Source organism: Patagioenas fasciata, chromosome 4 (assembly GCF_037038585.1).
Source record: "Patagioenas fasciata isolate bPatFas1 chromosome 4, bPatFas1.hap1, whole genome shotgun sequence".
In the NCBI taxonomy this organism is placed as follows: Eukaryota; Metazoa; Chordata; class Aves; order Columbiformes; family Columbidae; genus Patagioenas; species Patagioenas fasciata.
Window position 1 is genome coordinate 56,549,939 of NC_092523.1, and position 25,685 is coordinate 56,575,623.

Below are 25,685 nucleotides of genomic sequence, written 5' to 3' on the forward strand. Positions count from 1 at the left end.
AACTCACCTCAAGAAACAGGTAGTGTCTTCCTCAGTGCTGGTTAGAATATCCCACACTGTACTTGAACAAATTGTTTGCCTCTTGTTTATATTTTAGCAACTCAGTTCATTATTATTATTATTGTCTTTTATAGGTCAGTAGTAGTCCCTCAGCGAATGGGAGTGCTACTATGAGAATAAGCAGGCAGATGAAAAATGCTTTTATAGCACACTTTCGTAGTTGGAGCATGTTTTTTTTCCCAGCTGTACTGAAAGGAGCAGTTTACTGCTTGGATAATAATCTGATTATTTTACCTTTTCCTCTTGTTTTCTCAACAGGAGAGTTGCCTGGTCCCAGTATGGAAGAACACAATGGCTCTGCAGAGACTCCCCTGCCGAGCCACGGGCGGCACAGTGCTGTCAAGTGTGGGTGGCTGCGAAAGCAAGGAGGCTTTGTCAAGACCTGGCACACACGCTGGTTTGTTCTCAAGGGTGATCAGCTTTACTATTTCAAAGATGAAGACGAAACAAAGCCTTTGGTAAGTGAAAGGAGGAAGTAGGATGGGAGGTGAGGGGGAGAAAGTAAGTAAATACAAGTAGAGTTGTCTGGTGTTGAAAGAACTAAACCTCTCCATCTCTGTCACTGACTTGGTGCAGCTTGGGATTTTGTTTACCATGAACACACAACGGAGTCAGGCCTTGGTAATTAATGTGGTTCCCCGTCAGGCTTGTTTCTAAAACTTCTTTTTCCAAATCAGGTTTTCTCATTTCCACATTTTAAAGGGTGTGAAGTGTACATGAAGTTCAAGTAGCAAAAGTCAGTCAGATGGACCTGATTGATGCAGATGAATAAGCTGTACTTGAAAAGTTACTGCGTATTTTTCTGCTGTTCAAAATGTTGAGTGTCCCCACTTTGTTTTCCCAAATAGGAAATCCTTTAAGCTTGTAGCTTGAATACATTGCCATCTGTAGTGTGGAACAAACTGCTGTCTGCTGCCTACTTCTCTTGTGGTGATTTACTGCTCCTTAATGCTCATCTGTTTTTTGATCTATTTAGCTTTTTCACCAGCATGTTTTAGGGCCGTCAATCTCCAGAGTGCTGTAAGAGTAGAGTAAATAATGCTGCCTCTCAGGTGAGGGCAGGCCTGAACCTCTGTGATAAAAAGTTAAGAAGAGAGATCTGGTGCTAGCACCTACAGGAGTATGGTAGTCCTATGTGTTAATCATTTTCTAGATGCTAGTGACTTCAGAAGAAGCTCTGACATCTATGAATTACCCTTTGCAGATATTAAAGTATGACTGCACTCGTACTTTTTATGCCTACTAAATTTTTGATGGTGTACCTTTATGTGGAATTTGACAGGGCATTCTCAGAAATATGAAGCCCATCTAGTCCAGCTTCCTGGATGCAACGGCTCATGACACTTTGCCAGTCTTTACAGCTTGCATTATGGTGCATGGATTAAGAAAACTGTTCAGTCTTGAGGTAAACATTCACAAAGAAGGTTCATGTGTGAGTTAACTTCTAGAGTACCAATTTCACAACCTTGGTAGCTGTTTGCCCATAAAATTCTCCCATATAGTTACAGGTTAAATAAATAACACACTGCATATTTACAAATTACATGTTAGTGTGAGTACTTTGAATACGAAATAGCTAATGATTTCTGGGAAATCAAATGTCTTTCACTATATCTATTCTGATATTCAAGAGTAGCCATAAAAATAAAAATGTGTATGAGCCAGAGCCTGGGTTTTGAGAAGTACAACTCTGCTTCCTAGCACTTGACATTTGCTACTATGTTTGCATGGAAGGACTTAATTGGTTTTTGAGAGGTGGCATAAAGTTTTATTGCTTGGAGGTTTGTGCAGCACTATAGAGCTCAAATTATCATCTTATCGGTCTTCCACTGACCTGTGGGATGACTTCAGAAGAGACTATTGACTTTGCTGTTTCCCTTTTGTGGAGGTAGTGATTCCGATCTTCTAATACCTTTGGTAAGTTAGGTAACAGTTGACTAAATAACTAAAAGTTTGAGTTTTCCACTTGAGCCTCAAGGAACTTCATAAAGACAGCTGGAGATATGAGATGAGGGACGCAAATGCCAACAGAAATGTATTTGCCAGTGGGTTTGGAAAATGAATGGACCTGTCCAAATTAGGATCAGTCAATATCTCATCTTGGTGTAGCTTTGGAATCTTTCCAGAGTAAACTGCACAAGTGTCCGTTCCTGAAATGTGTCCCAGGTTCAAAGCCACGTGCAGAAATGGGTGTTCCCCATTCAACTACACTGAAGGGTTTGCTGCATTAACCTTGACAAGAAAATCACTGTGACCTTCTGGGAACCCTGGTATTCTTGCTTTGGAGAGCTAAAGCAAAGAATTACATTGATACCATGGATTTTCAGTGCATGTGGATGTCATTAGGAGATGGAGAGCTGTATTTTGTTACGTTAGCAATGTAGTATTGGATCTGTATGTGGGAATAAGAACTTGTTTATTCACTACTGGATTGTCCAGTCTGTACAACATACAGTTGTACAGTCATTTGTCTAGACAATAACATAATAGAGTTAATGATTCTTTTTATAGATTAGATTGCAGTTTTATTTTTCTAGTTGGTTGTGTTTGGAAGGAAGCAGAGACCTGTGATTACTCATCCTGAGGAATGCTCTAGTTACACACCTTGTGTATATATATATTTGTAGAAGGTAGAAGTAGTACAACAGGAGAGGACAAGACAAACCAGTGAGTTGATGTTTATAGCCTTAACGTGAATTAGAGAAAAGCAGAGTCCAGTTTCTGGTGTGAATTCAGCAGGTCTCCTGAGCAGCAATTTGCTTCACATTTTGGGCTTGGGTTCTGTCCAGGCTATACTAGAAATTGCACACTGAAGTTTGCGTTTTTGAAAGTGATGGAGATGTGACTGGAACTGAACTTCAAAAACATATTATCTGTTGGACTTTATTCTACAAATGACTGTGTATAATGGGATTAAAGAAAAAAACCCCAACATATTGTGTCTAGACCATCAGTAAATGCTTAGGAGTTTCTGAAGCATGCTAGTTGTATAGGTAGCTACCACAAAATGCTTTAGCCAATGTGTGTACATCTCCTTGGTGTCAGGCTATTAAATTTTAAAGTCATTAACTATCAGTGTGAGAGTGGGGAAATGTCCCTGCCAACCTGTGTCAGCTGCCTACAGGTACAGGGAGCAAGTGAAGAACAGCAGAGGGAAAAGCAGTACACAGCTGTTTGTCTCAAGCCAAGGTCAGCGAATTGTCATTGATTCTTTATCATCATCAAACACAAGAATATTTCCCTTGCAGTGTTTTATCGGTAAGAATAGCAGCTAGATTTTGCTCTGATATCCTTGAAATGTCTCTGGGGATCTGGCAAAGATGGTGTTGCTGTTTACTGAAGATGCAGGTACAGAAAGCAGTAATATCTGGAAGGCAACCTAGCAAATAAGTGAGCAAGCCCATATCATGTGAAGAAATAAAATCAGATTTCTGATAATTCTGTGTAATTTTTACCTTGGAAGTGATAGAGCATTCTGCCTTGTTAATTCTTTTTACCTTCTTGGTAAATCACCTTATTCCTGACAGCCTGTTGTTCTTTAGAAGGCCACTATTATGCCGTATCTGAAGGTCAGCTATCCAAACTTGAAACGTGGGCAGCTGAAAAATATCAGCATTAGCATTCCTTGTTTCAATGTACAGCTCTTGTTTAGACGCAGCCAATGAAAATCTCTGTCTTGCTTGTTTCTCTGCCAATGGCTAACTTTTCCAGCTGTATCTGGGTTGGTATGGCATTAATAGAAGGTGGGAGAAGGAAGTCAGTGCACTCTTGGTGATGAGACAGCTTGCTGCTTCGGTGCTTTTGAGAGCAGCGGGAGGGACCTTCCAAGCATCATCTCCTTGTTGCGGCTTTACTGTCGCATTCCCCTGGTGTTAGCGAGGAAGTGAGTTCATGGGAGCAAAGCTAGGGAGCCTGTCCTGATGAAGCATCATTGGTATGAGACTCGACCAAGAACGGCAGGATCCCTCAGTCAGAAGAGTCTTTTAGTGTTTATTTGCCACTCAGCTTGGTTTGTGGACTTGAATTTGAGGTATGGATAGTAGAGAGATCTTAAAGAACTGTGAACTAGCCTTCAAGAAATATATGTTGGTGTATACCTGAAATCAGACAGTGATCTGCTGTTTCAGTTTATATTCCATCGTGAACATTTTGGTGTGTTCAGTTTCTGTCCTCTACATCTTGTTAAGCTCATGCATGTTTGGTGTAAATAATGCTACACAGTATTTGATGGCTCACAGGATATTAGAAAAGCCCTGGGAAGAGACAGCGGATTTCAGTGCTAAGGTGTGAATCTTAAACATTAAATTTGAAGCTGAATAAGTGGCAGCTGGAATATTAAGTACAGGTTACCATTTTTCTGTAAGGGAAAGACTGTCTCTGTACAAACAGAATATTTTATCTACTGCTTTCCAGCAAAATACATGCTTCCCATCTAATTCAATATGCGTAAAAATTCCATTGGTAGAAAAATCCACTTAATAGCATTAATAGGAAACAGATGACAAATTTCACTTGCATTTTTAAATGAAAATAAAGCTTCTAATGAATGTGTTAAATAGAAATTAATATGATAATTACATAATTTGAAACTTAGCCTTTCAGTATTAGTATTGAATATGATTAAAGACTGAGCATTGAACCTTTTTACAAGTTAAAAGGGAATGGAGGTCAAGGGAGAAAACCCAAATTGTACATGACATGCACTTCAGAACTGTGTCACAAGAAATGGAGCAAATTCAGGGACTTGATGTGAAAACAGCAAGCAATGTCCAGACCGCTGACAGAGTGTGCTTTGGGTTGTGTGGGTTTGTGGTTTGTGTTTGGTTTGTGGTGGGATTTTTTGTTTGTTTGTTTGGTGTTTTGTGGTTTTGTTTTTTATTTTTGTGTTTGTTTTGTATGTGTGTGGTGTGTTTGTTTTGTTTTGTTTGTTTGTTTGTTTGTTTTCATTTTAGGCAAAACACTTGCTATTAATCTAGGAAGCAAAAGCAGTCTTGGGATGGACATGTGATGCTGGGTAAAACCCTTACCTGTGTAGGAGCAGTACTCTGAAATACTGAGTCACCTGAGTTACCTACTGCAAACTGTAAGGGAGCAATTAATCAAATACCATTGTGTAGATGTCACAAGAAATGTAGGGGGTTGATAGAGAAAATGTGTTTCTTGGGAATTTCCCTGAAAACTCAATATGCTGGATAAAATTATGTACGATTTTCTCCATGAGTAGTGATGTTTGCCAGTAATGAAAGGACTTGTTAGGAAGGATTTCTATTATTGGCTATTGGATACATTTTTCAAGGGTGTGGAATACAGAACTTAGACACCAGACAAAACAAACTCTCCTACCCTTGAAAATTCCCCCAGAAAACACAGCTTAAACAGTTCACGTGAATGCAGTGGAATGGATGGATGTCCAATATGTCTTAAATGAAGATTTTAAAGCAGTCAAATGACACGGTGTTCTGCGAAGGCAGTCAGTCAGCTGAGACACTAACATGCTCTGGAGCAGTCCTGAGAAAAGGCTTCCAATTGGTCTTGCTGAACTTCACCTAAAAAAGTACCAAACTGAGAAGAAATAGCAGCTCTGTATTTCGGGTGTCTGAATAGAGCTTGACGCAGTCATGGCCTGGGTGTTCTTGCTCTCCTGTCAATCCTTTGGCAGTCCCAAGTGTGATGTCGCTCCTATGTCCTTCCCCTTCATGGCTTTTGACTTTGCACAAGCTCACTGAGGTGAAGTACTGCTTGTTGCAGTTTTGCATACGTTGTGTAAACTAGAAACAGATTTTGGGTTACACGTGTGCTCCTGGAATAATAACGTTTCGTGTTTCTTGAAACACTTAGTTGAAGGAAGAGAAGCCTCTGTGTAACATACCTTTCTATTTATGACAAGTGCATTTTTTTCCTTTCTGCTCATTCTTGATCTCCATTCACTGAGCATAAAGTCAAGTTTTAAAATGAAAATTAACTTCTTAACTCTTATCGCTGAGTTTCAGATGAGATGGGAAGAGTTGTATGCTCTGTGACATAACTAGCAGAATCTCACGCTTGTTTTCTATGTGAGAAAGAAACAGATATGACCTGGCATTGCAACAGGCAAAGCCATCCAAAGCCTGATCCCTCCCACAGTGAACGACCCCAATGGTATTACATCTGTTTAGTGCAGAAAGTGAGGTGAAATCCCCCAAACCACTTCAGGTGTTTCTTATGGATTTTCAGGGAATGACCCCTCAAATACAGGACTATAAGCAGGCTTTTGCAACTCAAGCGGTTAAATTTCTGGAATACAGAGATGGTTATTAAAGGATAGGTCTTAGCTTCTACAGTTTAGTTCTGCAATTTTTAATACCTGCCTGTCTTTGGTTTTAAGTCACTTGTTGCTGCAAGTTTTAGCAACTTATTCATAGCAATATTTTTTTTTCACTGCAATTACTTAAGTCAGTGCTATTAAAGGTATAATATACTTAGGTCAGTAGATACCCATGGGAATTTTGTACAAAAGGGTGAGTGTGATAAGGGTAAGTTTACTTGAAACCAGGGTGTTTCTGATGCCATTATTCTGTTGCTTTGAAAGGATTTCTCAAATTTGCAGGACTGAATTTGCCCTCAGTTTGAGACAAATAGCCGTAAAGTCAGTCATTGAGGCGCTCAACTTGGAGTGGATCAAATTCCAACTTTAATCTCCTTTTCTGCTTGTTTCAGACCAAACGATGTACTCATTTTTTTTTTTCAGTAATTGTTGTTTTATTTTATTCCTTTGAAAAACTTTGGAGGCCTTGGGCTTGGCCCAGTAGGAGTCTTAAAAATTTTCCCAGGAAGCAAAAAAGTTTCTCCTTCTGCATTACCTGCCATATTAGTTACAGGAGTGTCACTAAGCACTGTGCAAGATTACAGATTCTGCACCAAAATTAGGCAGTTTTGTTCAGTGCATTGCACCAGCTGATGCTGTTGTAAATTCAGTTCCCCCGTGAAGATGATTTTTAGGTTTCGGTGCAGTGCAGGGAGTGTTCAGTGTCTCTTTTTGTTGGCTTTGTATGTAGCAGTTGTGTCATTGTCTGTGACTTCACTGGTAACTGTGGGACAGGATTTGGGTGGCAGGTAACATCTACAAATCACTATCCTGCTGTTGTACAATTTTCTTTAAACCTGTGCATATTTCATTCCTGAGGGCTTGTAGCTTTTCAGTCACCCTGAACTTGAGTGAATTTTCAAAACAGCTCTCAGGTGCAGTCTTTGTCTTTCTTGCGTTGCTGCTGTTTTCTCTCTTCAGATCCCAACCATCCCGAGGTTTTCCTTTGCCTCTGAATACTTTGGCTGGTGAATTAACTGTCCCCTTCTCTCCCAGTATCTATAGCATTCATAAAGGGCCAGTTGTACAGTTGTTGCTCTCTGACATGGTTCAGTGTCTCCATGCTATTTGATGGCTTCAAAAATAGCAGGTTAAATGGTTACCTTCCTACTCCTCTGTGCCTCCAGCAGTTCCCCTATCTGCCTTTCAGTTTAAGCTAAAGGTTTGTAAATATTTTCAACAATCAGCTTTTTTGATGCATGTTGACGCTCCCCTGCCCCCAAACAAAAAATCAAACAGTGGTCCTAGATGCTGTGCAGATCTGAGAGCGTGTCTATATCCTTTTAGGCTTCATCAAATGAGTCCAGTGACTGAAGTTCAAAATTCCCTGGGTTGAGATGGTTTTGTAGGTAGAAATGTGAACCTTTCATGGTGTTTGGACTTGTGTATTCCCGAGTGACTTATTGCTGTTATAACTAAATCGGGGAAGTCAGGATGGTAAAGAAGAGATGATGCCCTGTGAGTCTGCCTGTGTAATGTGGCAGGCAATACAGACCCACCTCCACTTCCAAAGCCATTTGGAAAAAATAGATGCATGCTTCCAGACTTCCACGTATTTAATCAATCCAAACAGGGAAATTAGCTTTAGTAAATATTTTTGTAATAGAAGAAAGCAAAAGCTCTTATGGCATTGATAGAAAATGCTAACACCGTTGACCCATGTGTTCATTCAGAGCTAAAGCTCTCAAGTATGCTACCATGTGTTGTGTAAACTGTGTGTATAATTGGACTCAGCAAACAGCTGCTGTTAGGTTGGAGAAGATAGGAGATCTAATAAGATGTAAAGCAGCCAACAGCTTAATTTCGGTTCTTGGTGGCCACCGCATCTGCTTAATCCAAATGTTCAGAGAACTGCCCCCACCTTTTGATATGTGGGACCAGGGAAGTAGCTTGTTGTAGCAGCCTGCTAACTCTGAAGTTAAACCCTTAGTATGCTTCAGAGCATTTTGTGAGAGTGATACTTCCACATGTAGAAAGCCACCACATGGTACAAAACTGCTTTTCCATGGGGGAGGGGGAGAGGGGGGTGCTGTCTTCAGTCTTGCATTTGTTCTTATGCTTTCACCATCTTTCCCTCCTGCCTTCCCTCTCCATTTCTGGCTTGTGCCAACTGACGGGAGATTTAAATTTTCTGCCTTGCTTTGTTGCCTGCCAGGTGAAAACTGCGTTTTTGGTAGATGCTAGTGAATGTATATTTTAATAGGCTAATGAGTTTGTGTGGAGAGGACAAAGGAGGTCATCAATCTGCTGCTGGTTAAAAAATACACCTAATATTGTGTTTTGATGGTTATAATTGATTATCTTCTTATACCACCTTCTTGTCTGAAAGACTGTTAAACTAAATTATTAATTGTGCCAGTGGTTTTGTGTTATCAGCTCCTCTGTGCTGCCTTTTGTCATACTCACTAGAACAGCAGTGGTCTGCTCTAGATGTTTGTCTCCAGTTTCCCTTGCTGAATCGCTGTTAATACCAGCAGAGTAAAGCAGTTAACATGAATACTGCTACACATCACATGTGAGGGTAAAAGGTGCAGTTCTGTGGAAATGCATCTTCAAAATCATCTTTAAGCAAATCTAATGGTTTTTCCTTTCAAGCATATGTGGAGCCTTAACCATTATAAAATTTGTTTATGTTTTTTGCACTCCATTAATTTGGACAGCAGAGGCTATGTGCTAGTTTTATCTTGCCTGAGGTCAAACACTAGAGGTAATGAATAGATAAGGGTGTTGTGTTTTGGAGCCTGACTGATAAATTCAGTGACATTTGATAACTGGGAGCTGCTACAGGTAGCTTTTAGCTTAGTGTGTGCTATTCAGGAAATGTTTGACATGTGCCCAAGTTCAATTAGAGCTGCATTACCTTGCATAGGCCATAGGTGAGTGCCTTGGGTATTGCTAAGGGAGTTCTTTAATGTTGCTGTGGTAACTGAGGACAGATTCTAACAATTTTTAGCAGCGTTTATACAAGTCCACTAGTTTTAACTTCATTCAGCTGGGCTGCCTAAACACTCTTCTGTGTGACCTTAGGCTCAGTACATGATAAATGACATGAATTCTATGCAAGTTCAAATACAGCAAAATGGTGAAGATGTGCTACGTGACATAAGCACTGCGCGATGTGGTGGGGAGGGCGCGGGAAAACCCGAAACTTGCTCGGTGTCTTGGTTATTAGAGCCTTTGGGTTGCCACGTGTTCCTTCACAAGCTGAGCCAGGCGTTGCAAATCACCTCGTACAGAACAAGTTTATGAGAATGGCCATCACAGATGATATTTGTGTTGGCAGCTTCAGAACAGGGACCAAGGATTGAATGGTAACAGAAGCAGCTAAATTAACTTCTAATGCTGGAAGGCCATCCTTTTCAGTAGACTTGCAGCACAAAAGTTGAGCTAACAAAAGCTTTCTCTGTTACTGCCTGGTCTGTGGAGTAAAACCCATTAAAAGTCTTCATTGCCTGTGCAGCTGCCCACAAAGAAGTCCTGCTCTGAGTGAGTTATTGCAGCATCTCCAAGAAAAAGCAGATGCTTTTAACTCTTGAATAATGACCACAAGCAATTAAAGAGTACTAAGGACTTTCATAGACACAAGCATAGGTTTTGGGAGCCTGTTGACATGAACCAAGCATTAATGCAAGTGATAGAAAACAGGCTGTGATTTAAGTAATGGCCTGATGCTTTAGTAAGTTACTATACGTGCATTTCCTTGAATATGGTGTGGAGCTCACAATAATCTTGTATGATGGCTCAGCAGCATAGACTTTTTTCACCTAATCCCCAGGTTTCAGCTATGTTTTAGGACAACTTGCCTGTGCCTCTTCACTCCCTGTTCCCATCATGTCTGTTGCTTCAGACTTAATATTTCGTTTCTTCCCATAAGAACAGGTGAAGTGGCAGGTCTCCTTTGCTTTGGATGGATGGCTGCTTTAGCCTGGAAATAGTGCTAAACACATGAAGGATGGGGAGTGATGAAAAGCTTTCATGCCTTGGGGCCACCCCCAGGCTGCCCACTTGGTTGTTGGTAAGAACCAACTGCTTTTTTGCCTGTTTAATCAGAGCTTTAGTATCTTAAAAATGTATTTTATAACATACAAACACTCTAGCAAGGTGCAAGAAAAGTAAACATATTGAAAAAAACATGGGAGTATTTATATGTATTGAAGCCCAGTGAGAAGTAGACACACATGCAGCTTTTTTTTTTTCTTTCCCTTTTCCTCATTTGAAGAGCAACAGATAATAAGAAATGATATCTAATAATATATATAATGCATAATAATAAATACTGCAGCACATCTGAAGAAAAGGTTTAGTATTTCTGGAGAGAAAGGATATTATTAAAAATGCTGGTCTGTCATTCTTAGAGTTACTATTTGCCACTTATTGCCTAGTGTTAAGGTGCTGGATTTCCGCCCTAGGATAAAAATGGATACCTTTCCTATTGTGTACCAGCAATTACTGACACTGTTTAGCTTTTGTGAGCTGAAAATATATTTAGAAAATTATTTATATGTTGTGTTTCTCCTGGTTTTTTTTTCCGCAAGTGAGTTGTGCTTAGTGCACTTTATAATAAAACCTTTCGTTTCTAATACGGAATCAGTAACTGTGGAGTATCTGGATATGAACTTCACGGCTTCACATGGTATCTTTTCTTAGATGCAGTATTATAGTACCTCTTCACCTACATGCTCTTAAATCCAGTGTGACAATCTAGTTTCATGTAAGTGAGACAGATGCTGTGATATAAACCAACTTTTATGTGTTACAGAAATAATGCCTTTCAAGAGGGGAAAGATTGCATAGAGGAACTTTTTGGAAAAAAACAGTTATTAGTTACAACTCCTGTGAGAACTTGGCTGAAAAGGATAAAGAAAAAAGGCAGAGATGGATCTGTTTTCACAGTTCCTTACAGAAATATTTAAGAGCAGAGAGATTGCCTGTGGGCAGAGCTTGGATGAGACATCCAGTGGAAAGCAGAGATGTAGCAATGTGAAGTTTACTGCGCTGTAGCCTTCTGTGTGCCTGTCTTACGAATGCCAGATCCGTCTCAAGAGCATCAAACCTGCTTTGTTTTCTTTAAATGAGGGCGTGTTACATTTCATGCAGTACCAAAACTCTTCTATGCCCAAGTATCTTGCCAAGAGTGAAGAGCTCATGGGGGTTAGGCTTTGCAAGGTAAGTGTAATAGTGGACTCCTGAAGGTATGTTCCTTGGTATGAGAATTCACAGATTAGTCTGGAAGAAGTCCAGTGTTAGATTTCATTCACAGTCTAGCTGGCAAAACATTTATGTTGCATTTAACTAGCTTCTGATCAACCACAGATCTTTTTCCTTTGGCTTCCTGGGTTCGATTGTTATTCCAGGTGTTTCTTCATTTTCTTTCTATGTTCATATAATGTCATTTATATAAGCAATACTATCTGGGAAAAAAAGTATGAGTCACAGCTGAAAAACAGAGTACGAAGTCTCTGTGTCAGCCTTTTCGATGTACTGAAGTGTTTTGGCTTTCAGTCTTCTGGCGTTTGCCTCATTTCTCAATAGGTTAAGCTGAGCCGAGGTGGAGGGAACAGAGAAATAGAAATCTTTGGAATTTTATAATGTGACAATAAGAACAAATGCATAAAATAAGTTTCTACCCTCTGGCTTGTACCAAGGTGAAGGTAAAATCTACCATTTTATGCGTAATCAAGCTGTTCTCAGCCAGTTGCAGTCGAGGATTCACATATCTTGTGTCAAAGAGATGCTAGAGAGGAGATAGTGAGGTGTTTTCCTTAAAATAGTCCCCAGCATCTAATAAGGCCCTTTTTTCAATAGGAGTAAATTTAGTAGACATCCATGCTATCACTGACTCTCACTGGTTGCAGAGCAGTATTCACAGGAAAGAAAAGGCTGGTCCTTTTCCCTTCTCTTCTGAAAGCAGGAGCTTTGCCTTTACCAAGGCACTTGTGACTCCAGAGTGTGAAAACCCAGCCTTTGTTGAAGTGTAAAATGAGGATTTTAGGGCCAGTGCATTATGACCTTTAGGTTTAGGTGATGTTTCTCACAAGGCACATGGATGAGTTTCTCATTGCAAGAAACAGATTACATCCACTTTCAAAAACAAGCGTGTGCGATGGCATTTGTTTTAACCTCTTTAGTGTAACAGCTAACCTAGTAAATAAAGTGATTATTTTGGGGTCCCTTTGCTGCACTGGAAAGAATTAACTGTGTGAAGAAACCACACCTAGTGCTCTGAATGCACAAAAGGCTTATTTAATGCATTAGGAAGAGTGTGACCAGCAGTTTGAGGGAGGCTGTCTTTCTCCTCTGCTCTGTGTCCAGTTCAGGGCTCCGCAGTTTAAGAAGGAAAAGGAATTGCTGGAGGGAGTCCAGTGGAAAGCTACAAAGATGATGAAGGGCCTGGAGCATCTTTCTGATGAGGAGAGACTTGGAGAGCTGGGTCTGTTCAGCCTGGAGAAGGCTGAGAGGAGATCTTATCAATGCTTATAAGATGCTTATAAGATGCTTATAAATATCTCAAGGGTGGGTGTCAAGAGGTGGTGCCCAGCAATAGGATGAGGGGCAGTGGGCACAGATTGAAGCATTGGAGGATCCATCTAAACATAAGGAGAAAGTTCTTTCCTTTGAGGGTGCCAGAGCACTGGAACAGGCTGCCCAAAGAAGCTATGGAGTCTCCTTCTCTGGAGACATTCTAAACCCACCTGGACACATTCCTGTGCCATCTGCTCTGGTGACCCTGCTTTAGCAGGTAGGTTGGACTAGATGAACTCCAGAGGTCCCTTGCAACATCAGCCATACTCTGCTGCTGTGATTAATGTCTAAATGTGAAAACATTTAATGTTGTAAGTAAAACTAATTAAGCTATTAAGCTGAAATGACGAAAACACAGAGTAAAACCAAGATAGCCACTCTTGGCTTGCATTTGCAACACAGCTGTATTCTTGCACTTCTTTGATATCATGACTCATACTAAGTAGAATAGTCTAGTATTTCTAAGGAAATGTTTAAACAAAAGGAAGGTCTGCAAGATTAAATTGTTGCTGCTTTTCTTGGTATCCCAGAAGATGACAGCATTGGGACTTCCCATGCTGTGTCCTGCTGAAAATACCAATAGACTGTTCAGAATAGCTGTAGATGTGAGCTGCTGTTCTTTGAATCCAATTGGAACGATTTTGTCCCAACTGGAGCGGTGTTGCATGTGGAGTCTATACTACATATGTGTTTCTGAATGTGATTTCCATTGCTGGGAGCCCTGCTCGATTTGCTGCATCTCCTTGTTTCTGGATAACATGAGGTCTCTGTCACAAAACCAGCAGTACCAGTACTGCTATGAAGACACTAGGTTTCAGAAATTAGAAGGGTTTCATTAGTGGAATAATGCATATTCACTCTATTTAAAAAAAAAAAAAAAATCCCAAATATTTTTTAAACACTTTCCTTCATTTAAGTATTAGATGTTTAGTACAGCTTTTAAAAGCAACGCATGGTAATTCAGTACTGTGATGTTCTTCATAATAGCAGCCATATGACTTTCATCTAGCGCAGTGATCAGCAGTTGTATGTCTCCAGATTGCTGCAGGACCCCAGAAATGAAGGATGCTTTCCAGATCCTCTTTTCTTTGAAAGGCTTGAGTTTAACTGTGTACCTAAGCAGGCATTCCATCACAAGCTTTCGGGTTACCTTATTTGCCAAAAGAAAATATTACCATTAAAGAACAAGCTTGTGTACTTGACTTGGATGGAGTCTGCCAGAAAGAATCCATTGTTTGGTTTTAAATTACATTGCTTTCTTCACTGTAAATGTCCACAGTGTGTTCCTGCACCTCTCCCTCCCTGTCCCATTGCACTGTGCTTTGGGAGAGGAGCAGAGCTGGGGAAGGACAGGATGACAGGCAGGGGTGAAAGGCCCTCAAGTACCCATCACACTTGGCTTCCTCTGACAACATCTGTGTGCAAGGGCTGAGACCGTCTGCAGGGCACGGATGGTAGATTTCCATCACCCCTGTCTTGCCGTCCCTTCCCTGCTGGCATGGGAGTACTGGCAGAAAGAGGGGATGGATGCTGTCCAGTACTGGGATCCCAGTGAGAAACTGCTTTGTGGATTTAGTAGCTCAAACATGAACTAGTCCCATCGATGCTGGCAGCTTTCAGAGTGTGATTTGAGCTGGCAGCATTGAGAGGGTGCAAGGAGGGGGCATTTTGGCGAGAGGTGAAATGTGTGCATGCAGAACCGTGCAGTCTCTTTCTGTGGGAGTTTGAAGGCGTATTTAAGTATTTGACCTTGGGAGGGAGGGTAAAGCGGTCAGAGAGGTCTGGATGAGAAATTTTAGTTGTGTTGTGTAGGCTCAAGGAATGTAACCTGAGATGGAAGGAAAAGCGTGTTAAATGAGTCGCTAGAGAACAGGACCAGCGTTTCACAGCAGGTGTGGGGAGGAAGAGCTGGACTTCCAGGACGTAAAGAGCTGGTAAGACTTAAATTAGTCTGTTAACCACCGTTCTTCACATTCTCTCAGTTTTCTTCAGAGGATAATTATTTGCTTGTGTTATTCTGCCTGTCTCAGCTTGTGAGACACAGTGTGCATCTGCAAATGGCATTAGCTCCAGTATTTGGCTTGTAGTGCATTGTCATTAAACACTTGACCCACTATTGTTTTCCAAACCTTAGGCAGCTCACAGTAGTGTTCGGGAAGTTATGCTCTGTAGATGATACAGGGACAAAGGGGATTTTTACAGAATGCTCTCAAAGTATTTGTGTAGACACTTTCCAATTAATGTCTGACAATAGAATAACAATGTTAAATAAAGAAGAACATAAAAGGCCAGGGCATTTCTGAGATGTTAGAACAATAAATATGCTTCTCTGAAATTGGTGGTAATGCCAGGAATGGGACAAACGGTTGCTGAAGAAAGAAACCAGCTAAAGGAGAAAAAAAAAATGCCTTTTATCCTGTGAATTGTGTCCAGCAGGTCCCCAGTGTGTTGGAAACATTGAGAAAAGCATAAAGTATTTTTATATAGGGTGGCTGTGATTAATAGTATTTAGAAAAGAATTGCTGAACATTGTGGAGTTCATTAATGTGTGTGTAATCAGTGAGAATGTTGAAGGACAGATTTTTCTACTAACTGCTTACATGAGTGAGAATTTGGCCCCTGAGTGCTCAGCAGGAGTGAGGCAGTAGAGTCCCTCCCAAGAGGAAGGCTGTCATCATCTCCTTTGAGAGATGGAATGGATGTCAGGTTTGGGTTTTTGGTTTAAGGATGTTTAATTTCTAACAGTGAAGGTAGTGTTATAGAGAAACGCCTTAAGTCCTTTTATAAAAGTGGATCCTGGCTGTCTGCTTTTTCTTTTTTTAATAAGAAACCCACTAAGGTTGGTAATAGGCTGGTACCCTAAAATGATTACTCTGCATTCCTGACTAGCATAAATTATTTGGAATAGACCTTGATGTTAGCTGCCAAGAAGGAGCACTTGAAGCACTTCCATAGGACTCCTAAATTTAGAAGGTAGCACTGAAATGAGTGCCTGGACAAATTTTCATTGACATGAAAGTAGAGTAAGATCTGAAAATACTCTTCCTTTTGTTTTTGTTATGCTGGGCAGTAGTAGTTACAGTTGGGGGGATGAAAAAACAGATTCTGTAATGGTCGACAAGAGTTCCCCAGCAGCAATGTGTGCCAGGCAGAGTATCAATTATGGCTGCTTTTCTTTGGATTTCTGCAAATGCCGTTCTGAAAAACACAGTCATAGAAGGGGCATGAGTTCGGTATAAGTGATGTGGAGATGCAAATCAGGATAGGGGGAATGTCGAAGTAGATCACTGCAGCTTCTTTTGTATAGCAGCAGAGGGGCAGGAAGACAATTTGCTGACAACCAGCAGAAGCAGCTTTGGGTGCAGGTGCTAACAATTGTTTGTGGATTAGGAATGTCAGATGTAAGTTGTTATTTGCCTTGCCAGGGATAATTATTTAGACAGATAATTTTCTTCAGCTTTACCCTGGCAATCTCCTTGCCCTGATGTGGGTGAGTGGTGCAATGCTGCTGCTGTACTATAAAATATTGGGTTTTCTGGTGGCATCCATGTCACCTAGGACAGTTGAAAAGCATGCTGTGGGCTACACTTCACCCAGCTGCTGGTGAGGCAGGTTTTGCCACAACCTTGATGTGCTCCAGAAGTCTGCAGTGACCAGCGTTCAGGCCTGGGCGTTTCTTCTTCCTCTCTTCAGAGCAATTAGGTGTTACACAAGTGTATGGACCTCCTTCTGAACTAGCTTCTGATCAAGATGGAATAACCACCGGAAAAAGGCTGCTTAGAGTCATTTAGATTGGAAAAGACCTTGAAGATAAGTCCAAGAGGTGAGTGTGAGGAGAACTGTGCTCTGGGGCTGCCTGAGCGGCGGCAACTTGAACACTGTTATCAGTCAGCTCTGGTGGCCAGTCACCTTTTGCATCTTCCACCCTGATGCGAAGTGTGCTCGGGATGAAGTTGTATTTCTACATAGTGTTACTACAGGTAACACTGTCCTTTCACATTCTCCTCAACCTTGTGGTGGTTAAGTGGACTGGAGGGACAAAGTGCCAAAAAAATACTTGGGGAGGGGTGTTAGGAACATTTGGAAAGAACAAAAGCAGGACTGCTGCCTAGGCAGCAGGCCTAAGGGCATAGATCTAGCCGCACCTTGATTCCCTTAAATGATTGTCTGCCCTACCTAGTGTGGCAGGTATCTGAATGAACAGAGAGAATTTCTGAACTGTATTTTCAGAAAGTGTTACCTGTTATGTGGCTTGTTAAATATATGAAGGCTTGTGTGATTTTCAGTGGGGAGAACTTCGGTATCCCAAAAGGAAAAGCCTAGGTTTGTGGTTTTTTTTTCTTTTTACAATTACTCATAGTTAGTGTATGGGTAATTTAATAAACACTTTTTAACTTCAAAATGTTGCAAAATTTGGGTGACAGCAGGTGAAGATAACAGTTCTAATAGGATTTGAAAATAAGATTCAATTGTGGTTAATATTTTGAAAATACACAGACCTCATTTTGTAGGCTTGTAATGCATTGAAAAAGAATTGGATGGAATTGACCCATTGTTTTGGTTTCATCTGTGGATTAAGTCCACAATAGGATTCACATTTTTGTGCACTGACTGTAACACAGATTTTTCTCTAAGACAAAGCCATGGTCTTTTTCAGGACTGTGAAGTGGTGTACTAGCACTATCTTGCTTAAGGTAGGACCTCTTCAAAACCTCTAACTGCACACATAGAAAAAAATAGATAAATTAACAGTCACCAGTGTTACAATAGTTGGGACACTGATTTTTAACCTATGTTGAGATTCTCAGTACAGAAGCAATTGCAAATACTACACACTGCCATCAGCAAGATGGACAAATATGTATCCCCCTTTTTTTCTGCAACGTTTTATAAAGAGTTTCACAAATTAAATTTGTTGTTGTTGTTTGCCCAAGGGATGCTTGTTAGTGGAACATGGAGAAAACATTCCTTCAGAAGGAGAAATGAAGATTTTGTATTCAGGTCTTGCATGCCCAAGCAACCCAACCGATCTTGTGAAAATCAGCAGAGAAATAAGATTTTTCTGCTCACCTGAAAGAACCTGGTGAAACTACAAAGTTGGGTTCCTAAATGGAAAATAGCATTTTAAATCCCTGAAGTGTATCTTGTGAGGGACAAAGAGGGCTGAGCTCCCTGTGGCTGCAGAGAAGGGGAGCAGTGTGTCGTGTAAAGACTCCATGAAAACCGCAACTGTTCGTTGCAGCCTGGCTCTTATTATGTGGGATCACAGTGGTAGAAAGGGCCTTTTAAAAAACTTGCTTAGGAACACACAGCTCTGAATGCGTTTAGATCTTGGATCCACTTTGCTGAATTGCACGGAAGTCTCGATGTTGCCTTCAGCGTGTTTGAAATGGGTTGGTGGCAGCTGCCTGAGCTGGGGAACACGAATGGGCTGGGGTGGTGCTTTGGGATGATGCTCTTCTCCAGCATGGCCTCTGAAGGCTGTGTTGTGGCTGCTGGTGGTGACATTTGTGTGCCTGTCACCTTTGAGAACACCTGTAACCATTTTAAGGACAAGTAAAATGCCCTTTGTAGTTCTTCAGTAGGAAAATATTATTATTGTCGTTTCTTTGGCCTGTGTTCCTTATTTCACTTACCTGTGAGTGGGAACCATGAGCTTTTGTGTGGGATAAACTGACAGGACTCTTAACTGCACTGTTGTTATTTCTAATTTCTTACAAGAGACAGTAACTACCAGGTCATGAGTAAGGTCTCTCTGCCTTCAGCTGTGGGGAAGTAAGCTTTTTCTAATTTCCTGTGGGACTGGAAGTGCATTATTGCTACAGGGTGTAATGATAAAATACACTGGACCTTACACACCCTCTGTGTGTACAGAGTTGGTGACACAATGCAATAGTATGTGTATCAAGCATTTGCATATGGGCAGTTATGTTAAGTGTTTTCCTAAGAGATCACATCTGTGGGAATTGCATAATAAAACTGGGATTATTGCAGTCACTGAGCATCAGGCGAGGCCTGGGCAGCTCTTCTCCATCTGCTCTGGTTTTGCCTGCTCAGTTTATTGGTGGGTGGGTGAGGGACTGACTTGTCTGTATCCATCCTCTTCCAGTGTCTCATGAGCTGAATGGGCAGGGAAAAATCACATATATGTGGTGGAGTGTTGCCAAATCCCTTCCTTTGCCAAATATATCCAGTCATCTCTGGAAATATGCATTCTTCTGGTTTAGGCCATAAATTAAAAATGGGCCTCTTGTCACATACGTGCTTTTATAGATATTAGCACTGTGATATTAGAGGCTGGTAGGAATTTAGTTTGTGTAGATATTCCCATCTAGGCAAGTACAGAGAAAAATTAGCACTGTGCAAAGATTTCTTTAGTGTGGTCCGAAAGTAAAAGAACTGTGGCTTTGGGATGTTGAGATGTTTACTGCAGGAGCCCGCTCACTTCTTGTTTTCTTGAGTCTTGTATTGAAATACAAATCCTGTGAAGATACCTCGTATCTTAACTGTGTTATTTTGCTGCTTTCTGCTGATGAGTCTTATTACTTGTTCATTACTTAGTGTAAACACCAGATGTAAAGAAGGACCACTATGCTTTCTTGCTTGATTTGACACCGTTTAAAAACAGATCACATGGAAATGCTGGTTTGTACTCTCTTACAGGATGCTAATATCTACCACTTTTTCAAGGAACAGTATTAGTCAGGCACTGTCAAGAGGTTAATTTTATGCTCTGACTACTGGATTTTGATAGGTTTTTAAGATAACTACAAGGAAGTTTTTAAGCAATACTGTGTTGCACTTAATACTTCTAGTCACAGGACTGTTCACTCCTTTGTAGGCAAATACTGCGACTGTGCTGTTCTGTCAGATTATGAAACTGATGGCTGGTTTCTGCTTAGAGGAGTGAACAAGAGGTTAATATTTAAATTTATTAGTTGTTTATTCCAACCTTAAAATTCTTCTTAACTTCTATGGAAATGTTGTGTATCACTTAAAAGGAAAAGGGTGGAACAGAAGTTTCACTGTTGTTTTGTACAGGAGGGTTCTGTGAAATACTGAAATGTTTAATGTCCTCCAACCATTTCTGTAAGGAATTCAACCCTGTTGAATTCTGCAGAATCCTTTTGTTAAACCATAGACCACAATTTTCTAGCCAGCTCCTGCGTGAGTTTTCCAGAAGTGTCTCTCCTGTCCCATATAATTAAAACACAGGATGTTAAGTGAGCAGGGGTGGCAGCTCCCAACAGTTTTGGGTCGGGACAATAACAACCCCAATAAATCAGAGACAACTGTCACCATTCATCATCTGAAGTATCAAATAGAGCTTGCTGGAGCAGAAGGAATGTCCTTCCATGGGAGTGACGAGGCTGGTGGCAGGATGCCTAAGATCACATAGCAGCGATGGGAAGAAGGTCTGTTAAAATCGAGGGGAGGGTTCTTCTGCACAGAGCCAGGGTGGACAGTTCTCCAAGGAGGTCGGACAGCTCCTTCGGTGAGGTGGCCTGAGAAATGACTGTAGTTTTCAGCTATTGCTCACAGTCTGCAGACCGAGGGGTGAAAGCCAGTGTTGTCTTCAGTTGTACGTTTCAGTAGGTAACTGCCATGTTTTGTAAGACAATTTTGGTTTTTGTTTCTATTTCTATTGCACACCAGAAGCTGATGTTCTTTGACTAGCTGTTCTTCATTTCTTACTAGGTTTACAATGACTTGTGAAATCCTTTCTCTCCATATCTTATGCATTTATAGTGGGAGCTAGATTACCTTTTGCTTGCTTAAAATTATGTACCGGAATGTGCAAATCAAACTTGAGATAAAACCAAGGTGTGGAGGTGTGATTGATAGGTTTTCAGTGCTCAGTTGGTTACGCTGACTATATGAAAAATGAGGCTCCTTTTGGGGACAAGTTAAATGCTTAAAACTACAGTTCACTGCTTTATTATCTTAGCCCTGGTACTGCAGTGGATAATTAAACTACATAAATGGAGCATTAATGATGAAAAAAAATGAAAAATGCATTCTTCATTTGAAGAGAGCACTTGACCATATGGAAGTTACTCTGTATTTTAGCAAGGTTCTGAGAAACTGAACTAGCAAATTTTCAGTGTCTGCTGAGCTGCCTGCTATGTTGGCTAGCAGACAGCAAAGCTTGAAGTTTCCACGATGGCTTTCATTTGGAGGAGAGCCTTGAATTTGCTGTGTTCCTTTTTCCCAATAAAATACATGTTTCTGAAAATGGTGAAGGTGTTTTAATAGCTTTCAAGTTTGAGGCCTAAGGGCAGGCAATGAATAGAACTTGGCCTCCTTTTCACTCCTCAGTTGCTGTATGGGCAATGGCCTCCTGGAGCATTTCCTGGGGATTTCACTTGTCTTTACTTCTGGCTGTCAACTCCTTCAGCTGGTTGTTAATAAGGCATGAGCCTTATTTATTTAAATAAAGGATTCATTTTGTGGTTAGCTTTTTGTTCTTAAGGTGTTGCTCTTGGATGCTGTGTTTCTTAGTGAAACTTCTTTGAGGGTGGTTATTGTGAGTTACACTTGGTTCATAAGGCGTTCACATTTTCTGTTGGATACCTAGCTAAAATATTATAATAGAGTCCTTTATTTTGAATATGTGTTGCTCTACATATACAATACCTTTTTCATCAGGTGTGGATATCTAGTGAGAAGCTTGAGTGTGGATATGAACTTTGGATGTTCTCATCTTGGAGAAGTTAAACAGCTTTTGAGAAAGATTTTATTAATGTTTGTTTTGCTAGAAAATTAATGGGAGTGGGAATTAAATGAAGCAAAACAGGTGGAATAAGGTCTTCAGGAACCTGTAAAGGACTTGAGGTGACATGGAATGGCGGTACATTGCGACCTCGGGCCATCACCTCTTTTCTCATGTCTGTGCGGATGTCCTTATTGGGTGTATATGTTGGATGTCAACAGCCATAGGGGAAAAAAAAATAGCAGCTGAAGGATTTCAGGTGTTGTGACAGAGATAGCAGGAGACTAAATGAGAAGTAGATAGCCATCTTGCCATGGCAGCAAAGAGGGGGGACCTAAAGAGACACTTTGTGTGGTGTGCTTGGGAAGTGCTGCATGTGAAACAGCCACACGGAACTAGAAGGGCCTAAATCAAATACCAGAGATTGGGGATATTGTATTTTTGAGGGCAACAGCATGAAGTAAGACTCTCGATAGCAGTGTTTTAGTTTTCTTTTAATTTTTTTACTGTATTTTTGTTTCATGCTTTCAGTAAAGTATTAAGAAACTTTAGCAGGAGCAGAGGCCATATCATCACTACCTGACCTAGCCGAGAAGCATATTTGTTAGGTAGAAGAAATAATAAAAATATAGAAGGTGCACAGATGTTGACAAAATAATACGTTTCTTTTCCCCACACAGTATACAGGCTGTCTTCTACTTTGCTTTCAAGAACTCGAAGTAACTTGTCCTCCAGGGGTTAGCAGCCCCCTTACGTGTTTTAAGCTTTCAAAGGTGTGATGAGAGGCTTGTGGCAGTCAGTCTGGGGTGGCCACAGAGGAAGATAGAGTGGATAGTCTCCACAAGGACTCCTTCCTCTAAGTGGAGCTGACAAGCTGATAACAGTGGTCTGGTTCCTTGTAATCTCAGCTAATCTCTTGATCTTGTCAGGAGGGAGCTCTTGTGCATTAGACTAATCATGATATCAGGTCATCACTTAGAGATGATAAGCAGTTATGTGATAATTGTTTTTGTCTACAGTTTGACCCTTGCCTGCTGCTCTGTGTACTGCGGTGGGCTTTTGAATGATCTTTCTCTTTTCCTGTTAAAGGGAATTCCAGCACTGTAGGAGGTCCATGTCCATTAAAAGGGCTCATCATTATGACTTTTTTTCTGCTCTTCCTTTTATTTACTTGGATCTGGTACAAGTGCAGCATGGCTCCTGACGTAACAAAACCAATAGCTCACAAGAGAGCCTCGTTAGTCTTTAAATGAAAACAATTGAGTTCTTTTAGCCTATTGGTGCTTAAGAATAGCCTTCTCTAAGTCCATTACCTCTGGGATAAAAGCCGTATTTGCAGCTGAATAAGCAGCATGTACAACATGACTTGTTGCTAGGGAAAGAGGCTTTCCTAGTTCTTTGCCAAGGAAGTGGCTTGTGTAGTAGATAAAATCTGAATGACCTCAAACTGTGGTCTTGAAATCCTCTTTACTCTTCAGTTGGCAGCCTTTCTGGAGCTGCTCTCATTCCTTTTCCAACTTGGACAGTCAGTGATGTGGGAAAAGAAACTTCTACCTATCGATGCTGAATCTGCGAGGGTAACGCTTGCTACTGGCGCTCATCTCGTCCAAGTGAAATGCCCAGGCCCTGGCAGAATGGTCTGTTAAATTGTCAGCCTCATCCTTTTCCTTCACTGCAGCAAAGGGCCAACTTCTGTACTGTCCAAGTGTGTGGTTAGTCATCAAGAAGTGGCTCTGTGACCAACTGCAGGAGTTGGCAGTGGTGGAGGTGACTGCCAAAACTGTGATGTATGTCCTAGGAAAGCAGAATTTAGGTAGCAAGACAAATAATAACAGGCTACAGAAGGTGAAGTAACGTGGAGCACCTTCCCGGGTATTCTAACGTGGGCTTATGTCAGACCTGCAGACCTGGCCCAGTGCTTTCCAGTAAACTGGTGTTTGCTGGAATCCTGAGCTACAGCTGGGAAGTGTGACCATAATTCTGCTCCTGGATTTGGCACCAATGTGGTGGACTAACCCAGGGTCTTGGGTTGTGGTGACATGCTTTTCTTGATTTTAATGGCTGAACCCTGGTTTTGTTGAAGCCATTGATACTGGTTTCCATCAAGAATCATTCCAGGGTTGTTAAAATACACTGTGTGGTGTAAAAATGTGCTGAGAAGTTTTGTCAGAGTACATTTAAACAAGGTATGTAACTCTTCATCAGCAGTGAGGCATGTCAGAATGCTTTTTTTCTCTTTAACAACTGAAGTTTGTAGCAACTGCACGGAACACAGGGCAGTGGAGGAGGATCTGAGAGGATGCTGTACTGATTAGCGTAAGAAACTTGAATGCTGCAGATCCGTGGCAGTGCCTTTATTCAGCTCAGGTTAATCAGACAGTCCTTCTACCCTGCAGAAATGAGGACCGTTTGATTTTAGAACTCCTTCCTTTTCCTTTAAGGACAGCAAGTTCAAGAGTTGATATTGAGTGGGTGAAAAAGAGTAGTTCTTGGTTTTAAAAAGTTTAAATGCCGAAAAGACTTTGTGGTTATTGCTCTGACATCTGCTGTCATATTTGTCACTATCTGTTGGAAAGACATTGTACAGGACAGCATGGACCGGGACAAACTGCAGCTTGCTTGGTGCTGGCATAATGTTAATAATAACAAGTGACCAAAGCCCAGAAATCCTGATGGTGTCTATAATGTGAGGCTGAGTCCTTCCCACCCTTTGGACAGACAGATGCTGTAGTCATCTTAGTTTAATAACAGAGACAAGAATCTGACAAGGCTGCTGATAGTTGTCACTTGTTTGACTGGAACTCATATTTGAGAGGCCTCTTGGCCAGAGGTATCTTAAATTTGGAATATATGTTACAAAACAGCTGTGTATCAGTTAAAATGCTCTTGAAACTCAGTGATGATGACTGTGTACAGAATATCAAACAGAAGCGTTTGCAGGCTTTGGCACTTGCATTAGTTTTTGTATATGATAAAGCCATTTGTGTTAGAAAATAATTTTCTTTATCTGAAATTCCTCTCAGCACACAAAGCTTTTTTAAATCTTTACATAAATGGGAACACGAGCCTTTATCTTATTCTTGGGAGGGAGGTCATTAAATTGTAGTACAAATTTGTATTTCAAAATGAAAATCTATCCAGTCCCCTAGAGTGGAGTAATATCTCATCAGCTAATCTTCTCTCTTTTAAGGCAGGGGAGGGAAGAGCAGGTTTCCTTGGAGGGATCAATGCAAACTCTTCTTATGAGAGGGAAAGGGGTGCTTTAGAGGTGGGGTTTCTAACTCAGAGCTGTGGAAAATAGCTTTTTGTTCCCTAACACAAACCCTGCTAAAAATAGATACTGTTGCTTCAAATGAACTCGCTGCTGTTTGTGACTATACTGTTTAGCATCTTGCAGTTCAAAGGAGATCTCCGGCTGGAGAGCTTTTTTGTTCTGTTTGTGCTAAGTGTATTCCAGGGGTCCCACTTCTTGACAGGGACTCCCAACAATGGACTATAGCAGTAGAAAGGATGGTAACTGTTTTCATCCTGTGTAGCTCCAAGCCTCTCTTCAGATATCTTAATGATGCAGGCAGAAAAGGAGTTTGAACCAGAGTCTTCTGATTTAGTGGCTCTCAGTTGGGCTAGTTTTTCATGATATACATACTTAAATGTTTGTCAGGCTAAAGAGCAAGCCTGTGTGAACGGCTTCTAGCCAAATGGATGGGACCTGGGTTGTGAGGCCCTGGTGTTCTTCCTCTGCAGTGGGAATGTTTAACCTTTTTATTCCTAGGGATGTGGTGCACCCAGCCTGCCCTGTCCCACAGGAGGGAACTTTCCTTTGGGTGCTCATTGGGAAAGGTGGGAATTGCTGCTGCCTTTTTTGTATCCAGGCGCGTACACAAGTAACCGAGTTCCTGAATAAAAATGGGAAATCATAGCAGTATAATCCCTTTTCCTTTGGGTAGATGTTTCCCAGGACAGCTCTTCAGTGAAAAGCCTTGGAATGGCTGAAGTCTTTCTTTGCCTTAAAAGCAGCATTTGGTATCAACTCCCCCATCCAACTCC

At 41.1% G+C, this 25,685-nt stretch overlaps 1 protein-coding gene across 2 annotated transcripts in view; it reads left to right on the forward strand.

Moving 5' to 3' along the window:
• Window positions 1-25,685, forward strand: part of ARHGAP24 (Rho GTPase activating protein 24) — a 204,797-nt gene that overhangs the window by 36,674 nt on the left and 142,438 nt on the right. Inside the window, exon 2 of one of the 2 annotated variants that reach the window (XM_065837033.2) lies at window positions 319-518. In XM_065837033.2, coding sequence (XP_065693105.2) covers window positions 339-518 — 180 coding nt within the window. In that variant the 5' untranslated portion in view covers window positions 319-338. Of the gene's footprint in view, window positions 1-318; window positions 519-14,778; window positions 14,860-25,685 lie in introns of those variants that run through there. The other variant, XM_065837037.2, reaches the window with a different exon arrangement.